The sequence below is a fragment of the Rutilus rutilus genome (genome assembly GCF_951802725.1).
Source record: "Rutilus rutilus genome assembly, chromosome: 12".
NCBI lineage: Eukaryota > Metazoa > Chordata > Actinopteri > Cypriniformes > Leuciscidae > Rutilus > Rutilus rutilus.
Window position 1 is genome coordinate 35,143,040 of NC_140217.1, and position 22,450 is coordinate 35,165,489.

The following is a 22,450-nucleotide window of genomic DNA, read 5'->3' on the forward strand; positions in this document are numbered from 1 at the left end:
ACAAAAACTAGTAAAAGTCAGAAAATCAGGCATATTCTGGAGTGTTTCTGATTACATATGTTCACAAATGTTCAGTGTATCAACAAATACTTATGGATGAATCGTCAAGGGTGAACATTCTAGGTGTAAAACAAATTAAAAAAGAAAAAAATGGAAAACTAAAAGTCTTAAAAACTTGACAAGGCACATTGGAGCCAGACATACTGTTTAACACAGCATCATCAATGGTGTCATTTCCAGCTCAGCTGAGCAGAGGAGCGCCTTCAGTGCATTTTGGTCTCTCTCCGTGTTTCCCAACTTTTCCCTCAGCTGGAGGGAGTCGACTGTGCAAAACGCATTTCAACTACTGCCGTCTAAACGTTTCCTGACGTGCGACTGAACTGGGACATTATGAATGTGAGATATAGCGGTATTTATGGGAGCATATGCTGTATTTTATAATCAACATTCACTTGTGCTGATGCTAATACTTTCAGTAAAGAGTACATCTCTGTGCGTTATAAAGTGACCGTCTTTATATTAAGAAAGTTGGGTAGGTGTGATATTTGGTGACATGTAACATCATGAAACGATGAGTTGATTATACTATATATATATAGTATACTATATAACTATCTGCATTCCTGGAGACACCAAGTGAATATGTTACAAAAATATAAATACATTTAAAAGATGTGATGCATCTTAAAAGCGAGAACAGAAGAAATAATTATATGAATATAGGGATAAAATACCCTGTAATGTGTACAAAAAAAAAAAGAAGCTTGCTATGCAAAAGAGTTTTAATATCAAATTTACATGATGTCACATTGTTTCAATTGTGACATTATCGATAAAATGTAACTAAAAAAAGAACCCTAGAATATTTGTTTTTTATTTTCGGGGTTAAATAAAAAGAAATTAAATATAATTGCTATATATATATATATATATATATATATATATATATATGAGTCAAAACTATTTAACATGCAAAATATATATAAATATATTTAATCCTATTTTTTTTTTTTTTTTGCATGTTAAATTGTTTCGACTGCTAGCCAAGGCCAAGCTGATGACGATAACTCTGGTTTATCAAAGCCACAAGACTTTCAGAATAGTGATACAGTAACATGGAATACAGTATTAAATTGTCAGTCGCCGTGCAGAAGTCACATTTGGCCTTTTGATTTCTGACATCAACAGCGTAGAGTCTAGCTCGGGAATGACCAGGTGACCTCCGTCGAGTTTTCACTCATAGCACAGCAGAAGTAACAGTTAAGATAGTTTTAAAAAACCTAGTAAAAGAAGCCAAAACACGCAAATATGACACCTCAAACCTGTCCTAAAACGATCATCTTTCTGATAAGAGTACGAGAACTACTCTTACTACCCCAGATGTCTCACGATTATCGGGGAGTGCGGGGACTAAGAGGTGAGTGCAGCCGTGGGAAGGGGGAAATGTTTGATTGACAGCCCGCTGACCCCCTCTCCTCAGTAGTTGCGTGCAGCGGGGTCAGACGAGGGGTTTAAAGCTGAGAGTCGGCCCCCAGTCTGTCGAACTCTTCAGACGAGTTCTTCTCAGCAGCTGACGCTGCCTGGCGGAAACCGGCTGAGATTTCGTCGAACGTCCGGCCCTTGGTCTCTGGGACTTTGAAGAAGGTGAAGACGAAGAAGCCAAGTAGAAATATGGTGAAGATGATAAACACGTACGGCCCACAGAGCTCCTGTTAAAAGTAGAAGACAAAGAGAGAGAAAAGTCAGCCAAACCAGCCAAAATAAATGCGCCAAAATCCTTCTGTTAAGTCCCACAGGCCTCTCACCTCGACATACTGAAAGCCCATGCCCACGATAAAGTTTGCGGTCCAGTTGCAGAATCCAGCGACAGCAAAAGCCGAGGGTCTTGGGCCTTGACTGAACAGTTCAGCCACAATGAACCATGGGATGGGGCCGGGTCCAATCTCAAAGAAGGCCACAAACCCAAAGATAGCCACGATGCTTATGTACGACATCCAGGGAACCTTTTCCTGTTTCGAGAGATGGGCAACAAAGCCAACAGATCAAATATATTGTAAACCTTTGGACCACAACGATGACTCTATAAATGATTAAAAACTCTGAAACTGACACTTGGCCATTTATGTAAATATATATTATGTGCATACCAGCAAGGCCAGAGCAATGGTCATCAATACAGCAGATCCAGCCATTCCCATCAGTCCCAAGAGGTGCAGGGACCTGCGGCCCGCTCGCTCCACCACAAACAGCTGCATAAGCATAACAAATCATATTAGTATTGTGTCATTTTATATTGTATATACACAATATACAGCGGATTAATGTTTGGTCATCAGCAAATAACAATTAAAAGAAGAGTTAGCACTCTCTTGTGTTTTGAGTGGACATAAATTAGTGTAATAAGTAAAATAAACTATTTCATATAACAATATCATAATATCAGAAGGTATTTCATATAGTATATTTAAATATAAATGTAATAAATATCTAAAATAATCATGCAAAATTTCTGATACACTTTGTGCACAAGTGAATTTTAAGGAAATGAGCAAAATATGTCAATTAAATAATAATGATACTCATATATAATTATTATTATTATTTATTATAAATACAGTATATATAATTCATGTATTGATTATTTTATTTTATATATTTACATCAACATGTATATATCATTTATTACTGATTAAATATATAAAATAATCATTACATTAATAATTATATATGTAAATAGTATTTTTAAAATATACATTACAAAAATATACTATTACAGTAACAGCAATGATTCTGTTGATCATGCTCATGTCTGTGTACTAATGATACTCACCGACACTACGGTGAAAGCGGTGTTGACGACTCCTGCTCCGATAGTAGCATACACCGGCTGCTCCACACCTGCCTTCTGAAAGATCTTTGTAGAGTAGTAGAACACCTACACAACAACATTAACACAAATTAGATGTGGGTTTCGATTAAGATTAGGTTCTTCATTGAACTAGTAAGTGTGAGTGCACACAGGTACTCACAGCATTGATTCCAGACAGCTGCTGGGACAGCTGCAACATGATGCATATAATCATGGGCTGTCGGTAGAGAGGAGAGCGGAACAGTTCAGGAATGGTCACTTTCTTCTCTCTCATCATCTTTCTGCTCTCCTCCTTCATCTCCTGCATGTCTGCGCCCACGTCTGTCGTCCCGCGCAGCTTTTTAAGCACTAAATGCACATCAAAACATTAGTTTACACTAACGAAAGCACTCTGCTGTATCCTATGTTGGATACATGTGGATGTGTAGGTGATGTGGGTCCGTGCTCACCTGTTTTGGCTTTGTTTTCCTCGTTGCGGATGATGAGGAGAAATCGAGGGCTCTCGGGGCAGATGGGCAGTAAACAGCACTGCAGCAGGGCTGGGATGAAGGTAAAGCCCAGGAGGAACGGCCACATGGTGTCGTTACCCATAATTACATCCATACCAAAGATCTACAATACACAAAACAGAACATAAATATAGAAAAACAAATCAAAATGGTAACTGAAATGGCAGAAATGATTTATTTAGATGTCCAAAATGTGTACCTGTGCCATGAGGATGCCAATAACAATGCCCAGCTGATGGAGGGTGCCAAGGGCTCCTCTGAGAGCTGTGGGAGCCACCTCGCCCACGTACATGGGCACAAAGCCTGTGGTCAGACCAGAGTAAAGGCCCACCACGAACCGTCCAATAATGAGCATCTCCCAGGACGCAGCCATCTTAGAGAAGCCCATGAGTGCTGCAGCGACGAAAGCCAGGACATTAGCCATGAGCATGGAGTTCCTCCTGAAATTAGAAAAATAAAGTTTTATCATCAAACATTTAATCATCCAATAACCATCAGAAACCAGGACTGAGTAGTTCAGGCTGTAAACAAGGCCTTAAATAATGAAGTTACAACAGTACTTCACCTTCCAAAACGGTTGACAAACAGCCCGACGGAGAATGATCCAACAATGCCGCCCACAGAGAAGATGGCCACCGACAGAGACCAGAGCGTAGTCATGGTCGTTTTAGGGATGATCTCCTCATATCGAGCTAACCATGTCTCATTGTAGAACTTCTCAATGACCTAAAACACAAATATAGACAATTATCCTTCAAATTGTGACAGACAACACGTTGAAATTTACAGAAATATTACATACAAGGTCTGAATATATTTTATTATTATTATTATTATTCTGATAATGTAGTTCAGCACATTTTATAAAAAAAAAAAAATGTATGTTTAATCAGATAAAAAAATAGCACACTTAATAATGTAAAAAATTCTTTATATTAAAAAAAATAACTTATAATTTTATGCTTTAAATAATTGTACATTTGTTTGAGATTTATGTTCTCATGAGCAATTCTGTCCAGTAGGGGGCTCGCTGCCCAGCTCAGTATTAGATCACATGATTTTGTGATGGAAAGTGAGACACACAGAGGAATCAGGTTTCTGAGTGTTTGTTGATAAACAGAGACTGTCTGCAGCTAACCCTTATAAAGCACTGGTGGCTTTTAGAGGAATGTCACCCAAATCTGTATGATCTGTTGATGTATTAAGGTCAGCAAGCCAGTTCTACAACTACTTCCTGTCTGTCTTCTCTCGACCATCAGCTGTCTGACACTTTAGGCATGCAGAAAGCCCCTCAGTGCATTCATCACCTAAATATCAGGCATGGTTAAATTCATGTGCCTCATGGCTTAACCCCTCATTATACAAACCTGTTACACAACGCTGTGGTGTTTTTAATAGAACCACTGTGAGCTGAAGGAGTGATACTAGTTATTGGTTATATATTCACTGTGCAAGTTGACTGGTTTCTAACAAACCTAAATGTAATCTTATTTGCATCTGAGGAGCTAAATTGCTTATAAAAAAAAAAATCAAAAACCTTTATAAACTATGTTTAGTAAAAGTAAAAGATGACCACAGCTGTCAGCAGTCCCAATCCACTGTCATTGTATGACAAATTAAAGTCAAATGGGTTTGAAAAGACATGAGGGTGAGTAAATGATGACAATTTTTATTTAATCAGGTTGACTACTCCTTTAAAGTCTTTAAAAAGATCCACCTGGTCACAAATAATACAGTCCATTCTTAGAGGAGTTTCAGGATAGATAGTGCATTGTGACACAATATAGTTTTGGTGATTTGTGCAGTAAAGGAGGTCTGCAGACAAGGAGCCCTTGAGGTAATCTTATCGAAATGATTATTTATAGAGAGGGTCTGCGTCAGACCCACACCCCCACACGTTAGTCTTATTTTGGCCTCACCACAGCCCTAAAACTGTTTCACGCACTAAAACTATTGTTACAACTGTCAGCAACACAAAGAGTGAAAGCAAACATGCCATTCATTACCGGAGTCCGGTGTGTATATCCTGTTGGTATTTCAGTAGTTAAAACTCTACGGATGCACCTATTAAAAAATTCAAGCCGATAACAATTGGCAGATAAATGGCCAATGTTAAAATCGTAATTTAATTAATTTAAATGCTACAAGTGTGTGCATCACAACATTATAATGAATAATATTGTGAAAAATGGTTTCCATTTTGAGACTCGGTAAAGATTACGTTTTTCAGTGTTTTTAAATACGGATGCCGACACTATTTATTGACCAATACCAATAATAAATAAAAAAAATGCTAATATTGGCTGAAAACCAATATATAGATATATAGATCACCATATAGATATTAAATATTAAGCAGGTGTGCGAAAAATATGAAATGTTTCTTAAGCACGAAATTAGCATATTATAATGCTTCAGCTTTGCATCACAGGAAAAAAATACATTTTAAAATAATTTAAAATAGAAAACAGCTATATTATGAAATATTCTTACAATTTAAAAACTGTTTTTATTGTGTTTTTGATCAAATAAACAATCTTTGAAAAACATTACATTTTAAAGAACCTCAAACTTTTGACCGGTAATGTGTGTGTGTGTGTGTGTGTGTGTGTGTGTGTGTGTGTGTGTGTGTGTGTGTGTGTGTGTGTGTGTGTGTGTGATACAGTTGCAAACAAATTCTGCTCTGGTTTCTCTAATGCCATGGACACACTTAACGACTAGCTAAAACATTGCAAGACTGAACTGAACACACAGACTGTTTCCAATGACTGGAGCAGATTTTAAACACTGACTGTGAACACCGACTGAATGCAACTGTCTCTGACTCAGCGCGTTTGGGCATGATCAGTCATAAGTATCAAATTACATTCATAATCGGCCTTCCAGTCATCAAGTGTGTCCCCGCCGGCTTAAGTGAGAATATAGAATCTATACACTGTGTGTATAATGTCTAAAAGACAGAAAAGCTCCATTCACTTCACATAAGCAAAGCCTGGCCCCTAGTTCAACATGCACGTCTGAACAAGTTGTGCTATGTGTGAGATGACCTTCACCCTGTACCAGAACAGAGAATATATTTAATATTCATTTGAGAGGCAAAAGCTTATCATTTAACAGATGCAAATTGCCTAATAACATGTAGATGAAAGGCAAAATGTCCCAGAGGAGCTGTATAGAGTAACTCCAGGTTTAACAGGCAGCATTTGGGTTGCGTTGGCATGAGTGTGTATGTGTGTGTGTGTCTACTGACAGACAGGGATTTGGAGACAGCTGCAGCAGTATGTAATAAATAAGTGAGGGGGTAGGGTTCCTATAAAGTCAAAGTACAAGGACATGGGATGTTGGGGTGAACAGTAAAGAGTTTGTCACTCAGACTTTGTGTGTGTGGGAGCATGTACTTGTCACTCACATTTTGCGGGGCATTGATTACACCCGTGTTGTAGCCGAACTGAAGTGAGCCGATCACAGCCGTCCCCACAGCCAGCATCAGCGGCAAGGTCAGTCCCTGCTGAGGGAAGCATAAAAAAAAAGAAGAAGAGTGAGTCATTTTTTGATACACAATGAATTGTTTTGAAACACCATCTCTTTGTTCAATGGAGCTCTATTACCCTCAGGCCGAAAGCAATGATTGGCCAGACCTGACTATATTAAACAGAAGTATTCTCAGAGGTGTGGTAACCTATTGTTTGACATTCTGATTATTGTCATGGTAGTTGAAGAGCTCGTTTTAATTCTGTCCTTCCTCAAAAATGAAAGACAGTACCACAGCTCCACATTTTAGCCAACCAGCGCTAATCACTTAGTTTATGGGGGCCTTTGGTCTAAAAGGTTAAAAGAAAAGAGCAATCCAAACATATTTATAAATAATCTTCGGTATTCCCAAAAGAATTCTATTGTTTAAATATCCAGCATCCCCCGCCCCCCCTTCCTGGTGGGGCTTTAAAGATTCGTGTTGCAAAAAATGACAAGAATTTAATTTCCTTCTCTTTCAATACAATAGAAAGTATTCTCTCACTGAGATGACTTCCTGAAAGGTTTTATTTATTTTTCTGCAGATTTATGAGATATATTTCAATATCTCTCAGGGAAGTGCTCAGAGTAAAAATCACTTTCCTCATTCCAAAGATAAAAAAAAAATAAAAAAAACAGAAGTATGTTTGTTTTCGGACTGTCTGGTTTGAAAATAACTGGACAAAATGTGATGAAATCTGTCTGCAACACACAAAGCCTTGAAGGTGAAAAGGGAACTGAAAACTCATTCGGTTAGTAATATTGTGCTAATATTGCTGTAATGCAATTAGGGATGGGACGATTACCGGTTTCACTATAAACCACGATAAAATGTACTGACGGTTAGTATTATCGTTTAAAATTGAATGATCATTTAAACCGTGTTTGATTATCGCGATTTTAATAACTCACTGTAAATCATGTCCAGCCAGCAACAGGCTGACGCAGGCGCAGCGCGCAATGTTGTTGTTTTTTTATTCGAGAAGGAATGGCGGAAGGCAGATTAATGTTTTAAATCTTACCCGTTTATAAATTAATTTTGCACAGCGTACAAAACAATCGTCCAGACAAGAAGATCACAAAAATATTATGTGTGCGCTGTGTTATAATGCGTTGTTATTGACGACGGTCATTTTAAGGAAGGAAATGCCAAAGAATATAATCTTGCTTAAAAAAGTGCATAGAGCTGCTTGTTTTATTTGTTGTTTTTACAAATATAAAACTTGTTGAAATGTTTTCAGTGTGAGCATCAGTTATTTTTGAACACTTTCATCTCGTTTTAACAAAACCGTGATAAAATTGATAATCACGATAATTTTGGTCACTATTATCGTGATATGAAATTTTCATACCGTCCCATCCCTAAATGCAATGTAACATGCAACATCTTCTACTCAAGTTTGGATGAAATGATTTCAGAGTGAGGCTGTGCCTCCTGACCCGAGAAACTGTTCCTGTGAACTACAGTGACTGAACCTGAACTTGTGAAAGATTATGAGACTCTACTGGACGACTTAGGGAAGATTTCTAGTGGTTTAATCAGCACCTATAAACAAATGGTTTGTGTAAACCCTCTTCTCCAGTGAGGGCAGCATCATCATTGTTTGGGTTCCTGTTATTTTAGGAACTCACTGGATTGGATTTTTATTTACACAGAGAGGATCTGGGATGGACATTTTCTTTCACATGGTTACCCATCCACAAGACACGGGCAGCTTTAAAACCGGTTTAGCTCAGCTAAAGCACATTGTTTAGTTCACTGTTTACAGAGTCACTTGACGACTAAGTTTTGACAGCTTAACAAATATGAATATCTGATGACGAACTTAAGCCCAAATAGTGCCATTGCATCACTGTCTGGTACATACATAAATTATACAGAACATCAAGCACTCATTAAAATAAAGTTCACTCAAAACTTTTCTGGGACAGCAGCAACAGTTTATACACTTTTTTTTTTTCCTTTTAGGTAATCAACCCACATAAGAGTTGTATCTAAATAACAAGATGGGATAAAATACTGTATTTATTTCTGAAAAAGATCTTGTTGATTCACCCTATAAGCTAAACTCTAAAAAGTAGCTTTAAATGTCAAGCTGTTCTGCATTTAGCAAGCCCGATGAGACTGTAAACAGATCTCCATTCTGAACATTTTTCAGAGCTTGCATTCGTCCTTTATAAACAGACAGTCAGCCATGGGAAATATACCAGTCTTGGATATGTGCACTTCCTTTCATTTGCACACACATACGTACACCCCTCTGCCCAAAACGTAAGAGCTTAAAAGGGGCGGGAAATGGACACACCTTCTCTCCATGTTGGTGTAGAGGCAGCAGTTCATAGAGTTCAAGACTTTGTTGTTTAACCAGCCTCGAAACAGGAAGCCAAACAGACACAAACACAAAACCTCCAGGAGGCACTTTAAACATTCATTCGGTAGTGAACAAATCTGCAATATCCGATCAAACTCGCACACAAGTCCACACAAATGAAAAGGCAATAAAGAGAATCCTCAGCTAAGTCGACTTCCCTGAGAAGTTAACTATATCCTTCCTGCTGCTGAAACATCAATGCTGACAGCAAACACTGCTCAGAACAGACACAGCAGAGTGCTGGTATCTCTTTAAGAAAGATGAACCTTCTAAATATGGAAGATTTGAGTAAAGTCTTACTCGAGGGGAGGGCGTAGGTTTGGATATGAAACATTCCTCTTCAGATTCCTGCCTAGTCACACACTGCATACATGTAACTACATAAACGCTGTTCAAACAGATATATAACGTAGGCCTGGCACTATTCATGAAGTTAAGTGTGTGTGAGACAATTTCTTAAAGGAGTCATAATGTAGAAATTTCACTTTTCCACGAGAATCAATGTATGTTATGATTGCATAATGATTGTACACTGGCCGGGAAGCCGATATTTAAAAGTGAAGCGTTTGTTTACCTCAGGGTTTGTAAAATAGGCCACGTGCACGCGCACGAAAAAACGAGATTTTGATTTCTTCCCCATCTTGACGTCAAGACGGGGGAGGATATACCAAATATGGACACCGCAAACCTATGCCGCGGGAAGCCCGCCCCTCTCCCCCTCTCCCCCTCAGATTCAGTTTAGTCGACTCGAGAAAGATGGAGAAACCGAGTGCACACCTGAGATGCTCTGTGGTTGACTGCCACAAACAACATGCAAATGTGTTTTATCTACCAAAAACGGACGAAACTATCAGGGAACAGTGGAGGAAATTCATTTTTAATTACGCTGTCCCAACAACTCTTTCAAGTGGCGTATCGTTAGGTGTGTGCGCTAAACATTTTACACCGGAATCATTTACAAATTTGGGGCAATATCAGGCGAACTTGGCCTCGAAGCTCCGTTTGGGAAAAGGTGCCATCCCAACCATCAGGGACTTGCCAGAAATTGAAAAGGTAAAACTGTGTTTTTATTGCTCTACTGTGGTTAACAAATAGCAGCTAACTGCTAATGCGGCTATTGTATGTAACGTTACCTTCGAGGTAAACACGGGGAATGGACTCTACGAATGCTAGCCACATCTTTCCACTTTGTTTTACACTAGCAGCTACAGTAGTGACGGTACAGGAGTCCATGCTCAGTGGCTAAAACTGTTTAAATGCAAGGATGAAAACAATATACCACTAAACATTATTAGCCAAACTCATGCAAAACATGCAGTTTGAAAATAGCTTTCAGTTAGTGGGGCTTCTGTAAGAATGTATCTGGAAATGGTGTATTTTTTCTACGACCAATCAACGCGCCCCTCATTTGCATTATTATAATGACCGTCCACGACAGCCAAAACATCGCATCAGATCTCGCGAGACAATAATGCCTTTAGAAATAAGGGTCTGAGGGGCTCTGTGTTGATTTTTTTTCCACTTTTCTTTTTTAGAAGTGCCTGAAAGACTATAATAGAGCATTGGGTATCCAAGGTAACACAACATTATGACTCCTTTAATGGTTACATAATTTTTTTAGCTTCGTCATCCTGAATCTACACTGCTCACACCGTAAACAGTCACGCCCTTCTGCTGATATCACACACTGACAGTTGACTTGGATGCATATTTTGGCTCAGTGCTTATTTCATTGTGTCAGTGTACTGTTTTACATTAAGGATTATTTTTTTTAGCTGTTTGAATAAGAATAAAAAGCACTTTTCTAAATGTCATCATTACATCCACAAGTATAGGCAAAAAAACTTGACGACTTCCTGTAAAAAAAAATGCAAAAACAAATGCCCCAGTAACACAGGCAACTGGACGCCAGCTCTGTTGGAGCAACCAAATTAACATGCAAATAAACCTCACTATTCATGGCAAAGCTCAGAGGCTGTTTATCCCTCTCGATTTTGGGCCCCTCAGAGTTACAAAACAAACTTGAGCTGATCTTTACATTGCTTAAGACATTAAAAAGCCTTTTGATTCTGGACTCTGACTTTTAATTTTAGGGGGGGGGGGGGGGGGGGACTTATTTATTTTACAAGAAAATATTTTTCCAATCATTTTTCGTAACAAAACTTTCATAACAGGGATGATTGGTTCCCTTCAGAAGAAAACAATTTGAAATTTGTCGGTTTATCGGTCATCAAATTATTATTTTTTCTGCTAAATATTATGTCTTGATTCATAAATGATTGGATTTTTAAGGCCATTTGTGTGTGTGTGTGTGTGTGAGTGAGAGAGAGAGAGAGAGAGAGAGAGAGAGAGAGAGAGAGAGAGAGAGAGAGAGAGAGAAGCAGCAGAAATAAGATGGAACTGCCTTATTTTTGTATGTGTTTATATAAATATTAAAACTTTTAATAAAAAATATTTTTTTCTAAAAACACAACAAAGGCCCATTTTCAGTCTTTGCGGATGTATGCATGTCTGTATTATCAGTCATTCAGGCTCAATACACATCATAAACTAGGTGCAATAACAATTAAAACTAAAGATTACCATCTTAACAACAACGCTACTGAAAGTTTACTTGCAGCCTCAGTAACTTTAAGATCTGCATCCTACAAACAAAAATTTTATCTTGTAGCACTTTTTGCTCAGTGGTGATCAAATCTAAAGCCGCAAGGTAACACTTTATTTTAAGGTGACATAGTATTGTTACTACACTACACATAATACAGCAATAACAGCAAATTATGCATAATTTCAAGTCTAAAGTAAGTACATGTAGTTCATTAATGTTACTCAGTACTTATTTAAGAAGCAAGTACAATGTAACTACATCACCTTAAAATAAAGTGTAACCAAAAAAATCATATTTCATATAATATGCTAAAAAGAGTACTGTGACGTACTAAAATACTGGCTCATCAGGAAGAGAACACAATATCGTACTTACTCAGAAAACTGCAGTGAGAATGACATTGAACAAACCTGTTCTTAGAAAGTACACTGAACAGGGTCACAGCATGACATTCTGCCAGAAACGCATTTATAGCAACTGAGAATATTACTTATTAGATTCCACTAGCCAATTCAGTGAACATCAAGAATTTTGTACATTCTTGACACTAAAATGCTTTATTTGTTCTTCCAATTTCAGTTCACAAGAAACACGCTCCACTAGGATACCATGGTTCCTGTCACAACTTAAAGGAAGGTTACTTATTTACATCAGTTTAATCATACAACATTGAGCCGGACTAATCATTTCCTGTGCTTGTACTTCCTGATTTTTTCAATCAATTTATTCCTTTATTTATTTAATGGTTAATTATTGCTAGGCTCTAATTCGAGACCTTGATATGAGATAATTTAGAACAAAATCAGGCCAAAAAGAAGTTCGTTTTGAGAGTTCGAAACAGCTTGCCAAAGCGAACTTTCCCCAAAAGTTCCCTATGACTGGTAAACACCTGTGGTGTTGGCGATTGCGTAATTGGTAGGTGTACGCAGAGGCGTCAGATGTTCGCTAACAGTATAATCGCTGGTCACATATTTCAAACTTTGTTTTTCCCCCTAAATGAAATTGCACCAGATAACAAAATATCAAAACAAGTGGCATTTATCTGAAAGAATAAAATAATTATTTTAACTTATAAAACAATAAATATACTGTACAAAATAAAATAAAACTTTCTGGTTGGCAATCTTGATGGGAATGGCAAAAATTCCTCAAAAAAGGAAGGTTAGATCTGAGAAATGCAAATCTTTTCTTTGTAGATGCCACTTAGGTTTGACATTATGTTATCTAATGCACTGACATTAAGATATTTTAGTTGGGTTAAGTGTCCAAAAACTTCTTGGAGCCAATGAATGATGAATACAGGTCTGCAACAGCTGTCTGGTTCGTACTCAATTAGAAGAGCTTACTCCGCAACAAAAACAAAGATCTCTCTCTTTCTGCCTCTCTCTCGACTGGCACGTCCCCCCTTTTCTTTTCAAGCAGCATCTATCTGCCAGCTTCTAGTTCAGTAAAGTCTGGAAGACACTCCACTAATGACATGGTTTGAGCCACTCACAACTCCACTGAATTGTTTTTAACAGACGTCAACATTTACAGGGATAACAACGCTTTCCTTTACTGGAACACAACCCCGCTAGGATTTAACACCGCTTTATTACAAACAATATTATGTAACCTACAGTAAATGACCTCAAGTAAAAACTCTGCCCTTCCTTTCAAACGACTCGGATTAACAATTACAGCTCAGCACCGATTTGCCCCTTGATTTTTCATGGAAATAAATTACCTCAATGGCACATGGAATTCCATCGTTCCATAATCCCTTAGAAATCCCTTTATTAGCGCCCATTAGGCTGAAATGACAGCAACAGAATCAAGTCTTCTGACAGTTTGCTTTAGGTTTAATCCTTTATCAATTTCTCCAAATGTCTCTTTGCAAATTGAGAATTCCACTGAAAGCTTGTTAGTTCCACTTGATGAAGTACAGGTCAACTGTACACCTGCCCCCAATTACCTGATTTTGTGGCCGTTCTGGTGCTCAGCTGTACTTTTTCAACAGTATGAACTGAGACAGAAGAGCATGTTTTCAGCCATGAACAAATTCTGAAAAATGGTGCCTTCATAGCCAGTATATGATGGTAAGAAGACATAAAGGCATGTCTCAACTGCCTTTATCTGGTTTGTTTATCCTTCGCAGCCAATAATAATCCCACAAACTTGTGCGCGTGGTTTGGTGGAAGGAACTTAATTAATTCATAACTCTCAGTTGTTCGTTTTATCTTTCCATCTCTACCAGGAAATAATCATTGTAGCATTATTAAATATTTGCTTGGTGATGCCTAAAGCTCAAAAGAATTCATTGTAGATCATTAGACATGACACATGACTCTTTGGAAGTCTGTATGAAACCAATTTCCTTAGGAGGTACCTTCATATATATATTTTTTTTAAAAGGTCACTTGGGAGTTGCTTTTTGGTTTTAAACAACCAAGTTATCAGGAGAACAATTAAGAGATATGAAAGAAAGAGAGAATGACAAAGCTGTCCTCCTACGCAAATACTAAAACCTGACAGGTGAGTGACAGGTGTGGCAATGCTGCCTATTCATACAATACATGCTGAAAAATGTCTGAGAAATATTTATGGTCAGGCATAATATCTAAGGCCCTGTTTACACCTGGTATTAAGGTGCACAAAAGTGGACGACGCAAAATACAGGTGTAAATGGGGTCTAAAACTGTTTGCGCTTGTCCACTTTCCACCAATTCCAGTGGTAGTCGAAAACACATTCGACCGGATTGCTTTTGTAGAGTAAACGCTTGAGTGGTCAAAGTGTTTGAACAGCCACAAAAGACATCTACTCTCCGCCTATGACCTAATGCGTAAACATCACGAGAGAAGCACGCAAGGCAGGGAACGTGTCTCCCACGTCTACTTGTGATCCGATCGACCAAAACGCATCTTAATACCAGGCGAAAAACAGGGCCTAAAACCTTTCCGGCAAGCATACACTCTTCACACTGGTTTAATATCAGAAGCTGGTTTGGAATGAAAAACCCAAGCACGAGGGCTGTCTTAACAACCAACAATGTGCGCATACGTTTCTCTGGTATTAGCGAGGCACACGACTGTGCGCAGTGAATGACGAGCGCTGTACAACACAAGCAAAACACTAGGCAGTGTGCTGAGAACGGGTCAAGAACACGACCTCTCTAACAGGGTTATGTCGAGTGTTCCCTAGATAGAAGCCAGCTGCAGATCTCCTCTCCATAGGGACAGCTCTATCGTTCCCAGCACGTCGTCAACCACAAACTAAAACAAATGCAGCAAAACCATAATGCACAGCTGAATTTAATGTTAGACAGTATTGGCCAAAAGTGATGTCCGGCCTAGGAAAATTGACATATTCACCCTTTATTTAAACATTATTCAAAACGTATTAACAATTTTGTAATCATATTACGTAGTTGTGTTTGGAGTAAATTGTTTTATTTGTGATAACGCAGTGAAACGTGTTAAATTGTCCAGACATTTTTGGCCAGGCTGTCAAAACAAAAGAGAACCAACAAAATATTAATAACTGATTATGTTGTAGTCAATGTATGCGTTTTCCTGTGAGCTTTTTGTATTATTATAAGCTACTTCTAGTATAAAGCCACTGAATTTCACATAAGCATTCATCTTAATATTTAATAGCCTTACCTTATACTGTTTGTTTATCAGTATTAAGAGATATTCTTACAATTTATGTGTATGTTAAGTGAAGTGGGACGGTAGCCTACTTCTGTGTGTGTCAACCATTTTCGCACAAATAAATTTGCTGGGTTTTTAAAAGCAAATTTTTATTTTATATATATACACATACATACATACATAGAGGTTGTGTTGTAGCCTAATGACCAAAGGAAAATGTGGGTCTCATGATCAAACCAGTTGAGAACCACTGCTCTACATTCTAAAACATTCTGGTTGTTTTTATGGTCTGCTTCTTTCTGTTGTGATTAAAGAAAAAAGAAAAAAAAATCAACCAACAAGACCTTATAAAGTCTCTAAGCTCAGGAGATCTGAAAGACACTTGATCTATCATGGGTGATCATCATGCATCTGTGGTTAGGTTAGCCATACACAACAGGCCACTAGTCACGTACTAGTCTCTAGCTCAGTATTAGTCACTAGTTTAAATAGTGCCAAAAAAAACCTAGAGATGGAGTTTTCCAGTTAAAACATACTGATGAATTTTAAGGTTATTTTAAGGTAAACTCAGCCAATAAGATGCAGTCATCATATATACTTATTTATTTTCAGTAATATTTACAATATCCACTTTTATAGTTATAGATTCACAATGCTATGGTTCACATAACCTATTTTTGTCTGGAGGAGATATTTGTTTATATATATATATATATATATATATATATATATATATATATATATATATATATGACATGTACTTTTTTTTATAATTATCAAAACGTTTTCATAATTACAATCATTATGAAAACAAAATCTTTATTTTCATTCAAGAAAAAAAAGAGAATATATAAAGAATAGTATATTGTATTTATTTGTTCCGTGTAATAATGCTTTGGCAATATTGTATTTAAACACATCATGCCAATAAAGTACTAAATTGGAAAAGAAAAGGAAGGAGCTGGCCACCGATGGATTAAGTGGCACGTACACCACGATTCTCTGGCTGTGTCTGAAAACCTAGTACGCTTCCAACAAAGACAGCATTTTTGGGCATCACCAAAAATGGTGATTTTACCTTTGGCAATGATACCTAAAGACGCTGTTTACATAGGCATCTTACTGTGCTTTAGAGACATAGCCAACGAACGCGCCAAATGTGTTGTCTATGTAGGCAGCATACTCGGTTTGTGAATTGAAACACAGCCTCTCTCTTTATACAAACGAGTTCCCGGCATTGCCTGACGCGATTAACACCTACCAGTTCATAGGAAACTGTAACACACTGATGTTAACTTATCACAGCTCGGCCAGCCATGTGACATCTCTCAACATGTGGTAACTTACGGGTTTATTAAGGTTTTTGTCACCAACCTAGTTTGTCAACTTTTCAGAGCTGGAGATGAAGGCTCGTGAAGCTCTGCGGCTAATGTTAATAACTGACTGACATTCAGAAAACTAGACACACAGAAATACCAATACTGACCAATAACATGTTCCACATACTGTTTTATTAAGTTTTATCTCTTATCTTTGTTTATTTTTGTAATTTGACAGGGAAAAAATAGTTTTTTAGTTACCTTTCCGCCCTCCATCACGTCTTGTCAAATGTTCGATGACGTTTCGACACACGTTAACTCAGCTGAAACTTCGCCTCTTTTTCCTCGGTTTTCCTCAGAAGTCGACTTGTAAATAAATGTAACAATAAAAAAAGTTGTATAAATAAAAAAATAGATACAGCTTCGACAAGTGTGATGTAGCTTCAGAGGGAGATCGAGTAAACGCCTTCAGATGCCTCTCACGAACTTCTTCGGACAACTCTCTCTTACTTAAGATGTTTCTCCTCTTTTTTCGTATCTGGTTTAAGTTACTTCTTGAAACCTAAAGTTCTCGGCTCGACCCGGTGATTCTGAGATGCTGTGCGTGTTCTTCTGGTTAATAAGTATGACGCAACAATGTTGGGAGTGGGGTGGGCTGGACTGGGAATGTGCAGTGTGATTGGCTAATGGGGAATGACGAAATAGAGTATCTGAATGGGCAAAAGAGCGTTATAAAACTACACTTCACCAGAAATCAGTCTTATCAAACAATGCTTTGACTCAGTCTTTCAAGTTTAACCATGGCACATTTCTGTGGCGAGACGGTGATGAGCAATGTGTTTGGAGAAATGTAGTCAATGTTTCTGCTAAAATAATATTTTTGTGTTTTTTTTGTACTATTTTTACAAAAAAGTGTACAAAAAAGTAAGCTCAGTTTCAAACGATGCTTTCGTTATGGCTGTGCTTCTTTTCTTAATAACAAAATAATCATATGTGACAGTAAGAATATTTGGCAAATACACAGCAAAATAAATGTTCTTGAAAAGACAGTTTAGTTGTGAGAGGTGCATACTGAAAATGCAGATTAAAAAAGAAAAAAAGATTCTTCAAGGGGAGTTTAAGGAAGTGTGTAAGAAGAAGAAAACAAACTGTTTGCATGTTCAAAATAGAAAGAACCCTTTCATGTCTTATTCCTTTGAAATCTAATGAAAACAATAGTATCTGGCGACAGAAAAGTCTGGGTAATCAGAGAGCAAAAAGACACCGATTATTACTTTTTTAATAGCTTACACTTTATTTCTCAACTCTTGTTCACACTTACTTAATTTGTTTTACATATTAGATTCTAAAGGTTAGTAAATAAACACTAATCGCCAGATCCACTCCACTATCATAAGGTAAAGATTTTGGGAGATAAGGCACTCTAAAACAGAGCAAGTCTTGAAATATCATTCTTGTGTGGCAGAATCAAATGCAAAAGACATCATGTCCTGCCAAGAGAGGAAACGGGTGTCCAGGTAACTGTGAGGCATGAGTTACCTCAAATTGCAGCACCAATGCCCATTCAGTGACCCTTTATACTAAATCAGTGATTACGCCACCAGATTTCAACAAGCATTTGGAGAGAAGCTCAAAGAGCGATTGTGTCTCACTCCTACAGACAATTCCCTTTGGATCGTGGGAAAACAAGAGATGAGAGGGGCGTAATACGTAACAACTCATTTACAACACAGAGGTTTTCTTTGAGTTGGTGGGGAAGTATCTGCTTATCGCACAAACAAAATAATCAATCCGCAAGAGCAGGAAACAACGTCGCATTGGCAAAACTACACATGAATAAGAAAAAACTGACGTAAGTTATAAGTGTGCGCCTTTTGTCACATTGTTAAATTCGTTTGATATTCTAAGAAAAACAAAAACAGACATTTATGAACAATCATGAATCAATCATGAATGTTTCAAACCTGGGAGACAGTTCCAGGATGTCCGTCACCTCAAGCCTTCAGAAGAGCGTAAAAGTGAATCAAGTAGGTCTACTGAAACAATACAATGCAGGAAGATACTAAAATTCAAGTTCAAATGAAAATACCGGTAACTGTATTATATAAGATTATGTACACTTTTATGGAAATATATATATATATATATATATATGAGTAATCCCTCATTTTACCTTTTTTAAGGGAAAAGTAATTAAATTACAGTAATTAGATTACTTGGTAAACTTAGTAAAGTCAAAAGTTTGGAAACATTACTATTTTTAAAGCAACACTATGGAACTTTTCCTCTGCGGTCCCCCTACAGGTTGGAAGCTGAATTGTCCATTACCGCTGTCGTAAATCATTTAGCCTACCGCAGCCTACCGTCGCACGCACGCATTTATGGATTTATCCATCACCGGCTTTGGAATGAACGATGTCAACAGACAACGTAGAGTATGATGCATGATTTTATGAAAGTATGATGTATCAGTAACGAAGAAAAACAAAATAAATGACTATTGTAACGCTTGCCGTAAAGCAGGTCAAATTTGTAGTTTTCTTATGTCTCATTAGAACTACAGAAACGCGACCCTGGCTGGCAATCTTACATAGTGTGATTATAGCAGATAAAGGACCGCAAAGCGGAGGCATAAGTGCCTTTCACCATGAACCACTGAAACGATTTTGGAAACATTATTTTAAGCTAAAAAATTTTGCTTTAATGTTTTTGAAAGAAGTCTCTCATGTTCATCAAGCCTGCATTTATTTGATCAAAAATAAAAACAGTAATGTTGTGAAATATATTAATACAATTTAAAATAATGGGTTTCTATGTGAATGTTCCAACATTGATAATAAATCAGCATATTGGAATGATTTCTGAAGGATCATGTGACACTGAAGAGAAAATTCAGCTTTGCATCACAGAAATATGTGAAAATCATTATTTTAAATTGTAATAATATTTCACAATCTTCATGTTTTTTTCTCTGCACTTTTGATCAAATAAATGCAGGCTTGATGAGCATCAGAGACTATATACTGTATATAGTATTGGGTGTAATCAATAACTAAAATAATGACTTAACCAGATCATTGACCAGGATGAACCCCTGGTGTTTTGTTTATGTACAAAATATAATTTTATGATAATTAATTATTAAATTAATAATGCAGTTTGAATAGCATGATCACTCTTTGGCTTTGTGAAGAATATAATTTTTTTTTAGAAAATAAAATCTGATTTTTTTCTTCTTAAATCTGTTCCTGCTTGGTATTCCCTTTGTAGGCAGCATGCAGTGGTGTGTTGGCCTCATTCATAAATACACCCTAGTCAGTCTGTCAAAGATGGAACAAGTAGCCATACACTCTCTTGGCAGGTTTAGTGGACTCCTGCACGTAAGGGTCTTACTAACATGCGCTAATCTGCTTATCCGGCATCGAGACTCATTCCATAGTGCGCCTCAACCGCACCAACCAGCAACCATGTGCTCGACGAGGAACTCGAAGGTTTAGAGTGAGCAGTGAATTTCTGGGAATTTGAATACCATATGTTTACCTTCATCAGTAAATAATAGTATTTCATTTGACGTCAACTTCACCTCACATTTCATTCTCCTTGTCAAACAGCAGGCTCAGAAATCTGTTCTCAGAGACTGTTTTCAAAACACATAAGCTGCTCGTGAGGATGATATAACTTCACATTTTAGATAATAAACATGACCTGTGGATCAGCTGACAAATAAATGTTTCTTTATGGATAACAGGCCTGGAAATAGAAAGCTCAGTATGGATATACACTCTTCTCTAAGCCATGCTTTAATTTAAATAAGTTGTTTTTATTTTCTGTTAACTCATCCATATTTGCAAAGGATAATTTTATCATGAAAGTGAAATGTTTTTACAGCACACAAACCATTAAGTTGATATGATCACAACGATGACTACAGTGCTGGGTATGTTTTCAGTGTGTTGCTGGTGGTGGTAACAGGTTTTATTGACTGGCTTCTGAAAACTGACTTCTGAATTCGGAAACTGGACAATAGTTCAGTATGTATCAAACAACATCGAGATACAACAGACAAATAATCACACCTTGCATCTAAGCGGGTGGTTTTCCTTCATACGCGTTTTGGGACCGCCTCGGACCTAAGTTCAGGATGTTTTATTATGAATCTACGTCAAAAGGCCTTATTTACACCTCCATGAGAGGGCACGTAGTATTTTACTATAAAATTGAATGAATTAAGATGAAAAAGTGCACACATCAGCCAAATTAATACTTGTTCTATAGCTAATCTGTGTATGAGTCATTACTTTAGAAAAAAGATCATATATAATATTTTAATGCTGAAACTAAATGAACGTTATCATGACTGAAGTTAACAAGAATTGCTATGCAGAGACTCAAATGTTAAAACTGGATGATGCATGTATAACTGTGTAAAAGGGTGCACCTCGCACAACCTTTTACCCCAATCATTGTTAAGAGGCCAAGAAAAGCAAATAAGTTTAGTTAGCAATCTAGTTAGCCAAGGAATGGTTCCGGTAAGTGTGAGAAACTAAGTGTTGAAATTGCACAGTCACTTTAGAATCAGAAAGGATTTTATTATTTACTCACCCTCATGTCAACTTTCTTTAAAAAAAAGAAGAAAATGATTACTATAAATAATTTTGAAGAATTTTTGCACTTTTTTTTAACATAATGAAAGTAAATAAGGACTGTGTGCATGCTGTCAAAAAATCAAAAAGATCACAAAAGTAGTTCATACTACTGATGCACTGTATTCCATGTCTTTTGAAACTATACATGATTTGTGTAACAGGAAGCCTAAAAAATAATGACTAAACTACAGCTATAGTACTTTTTTCGTGGTGTTTGATATAATTCTATAATGTTGATTTCGCTAAATGCACTGATGTTTTATGATTGTTGAAGGTTTTTGAAATTAATAGGTATGAGATCAGAAAATAAGTAGTTATGTCCATCCCTAAAGACAAGTTTTTTCAAGAACAATCCTCACAGGTGATTAAGTTTAGCAAGTCTGGGAAATTTTACTCTCATTTTGAATCACGTCTAGCTGTAAGATATCATTGTACTTTTTTGCTCTGAAAAAATAAAATAAAAAATTCACTTCAGAGGTGGAGTTGGAAAGAGCATATAGGCATATATGTTTTTACCAAAACCAAAGCATAGTCGAGGCCAAAAGGTCACTGAGCTTAATTAACATATAGCATCATGCCAGAAAATCTGGGTACTGGGCAGTCAAGGCCACATGCTGACCTTTCATCTATATATACACTCTTAAAAATAAAGGTTGCAAAAGGGATGCCATAGAAACATTTTGTTTTTTAAAACAACCCCTTTTTTTTCCGAGCTGTCCAAACTGATACCCAGTCAGCTGGCATCCTTGACCGCTATGCACAGAATAGATGTCTCTGTATCAGTGACTGTCACTGGGAGTGAATCCAGCCACAGTCCTGGCGTTGGCCTCGCATATGCACGTTCTGACCGGTAATCTAAACTTCACTCTACCTATGACATTTTAGCACCGGAGCAGTTGAGGCGAGGGCTTTCATAGCGGTGAAATCTGATACACTGGTTGCAGAACTGACAAGCCTGAAACGCCCAGTGCCCTCTCTGCCAGT

At 37.3% G+C, this 22,450-nt stretch overlaps 1 protein-coding gene across 1 annotated transcript; it reads right to left on the reverse strand.

Annotated features, from left to right (window-relative positions):
* Positions 1-1,017: 1,017 nt before the first annotated feature.
* slc2a1b (solute carrier family 2 member 1b) lies at positions 1,018-17,412 on the reverse strand. The gene is made up of 10 exons (XM_084426914.1): positions 17,082-17,412; positions 6,788-6,886; positions 3,944-4,104; positions 3,578-3,818; positions 3,319-3,481; positions 3,030-3,217; positions 2,831-2,935; positions 2,148-2,249; positions 1,806-2,009; positions 1,018-1,709 (listed from the first exon to the last, which is right to left on the reverse strand). The coding sequence occupies exons 1-10, from the start codon at positions 17,094-17,096 to the stop codon at positions 1,512-1,514; spliced, it is 1,476 nt and encodes a 491-aa protein (XP_084283040.1). The 5' UTR covers positions 17,097-17,412; the 3' UTR covers positions 1,018-1,511.
* Between the last annotated feature and the right edge of the window lie 5,038 nt (positions 17,413-22,450).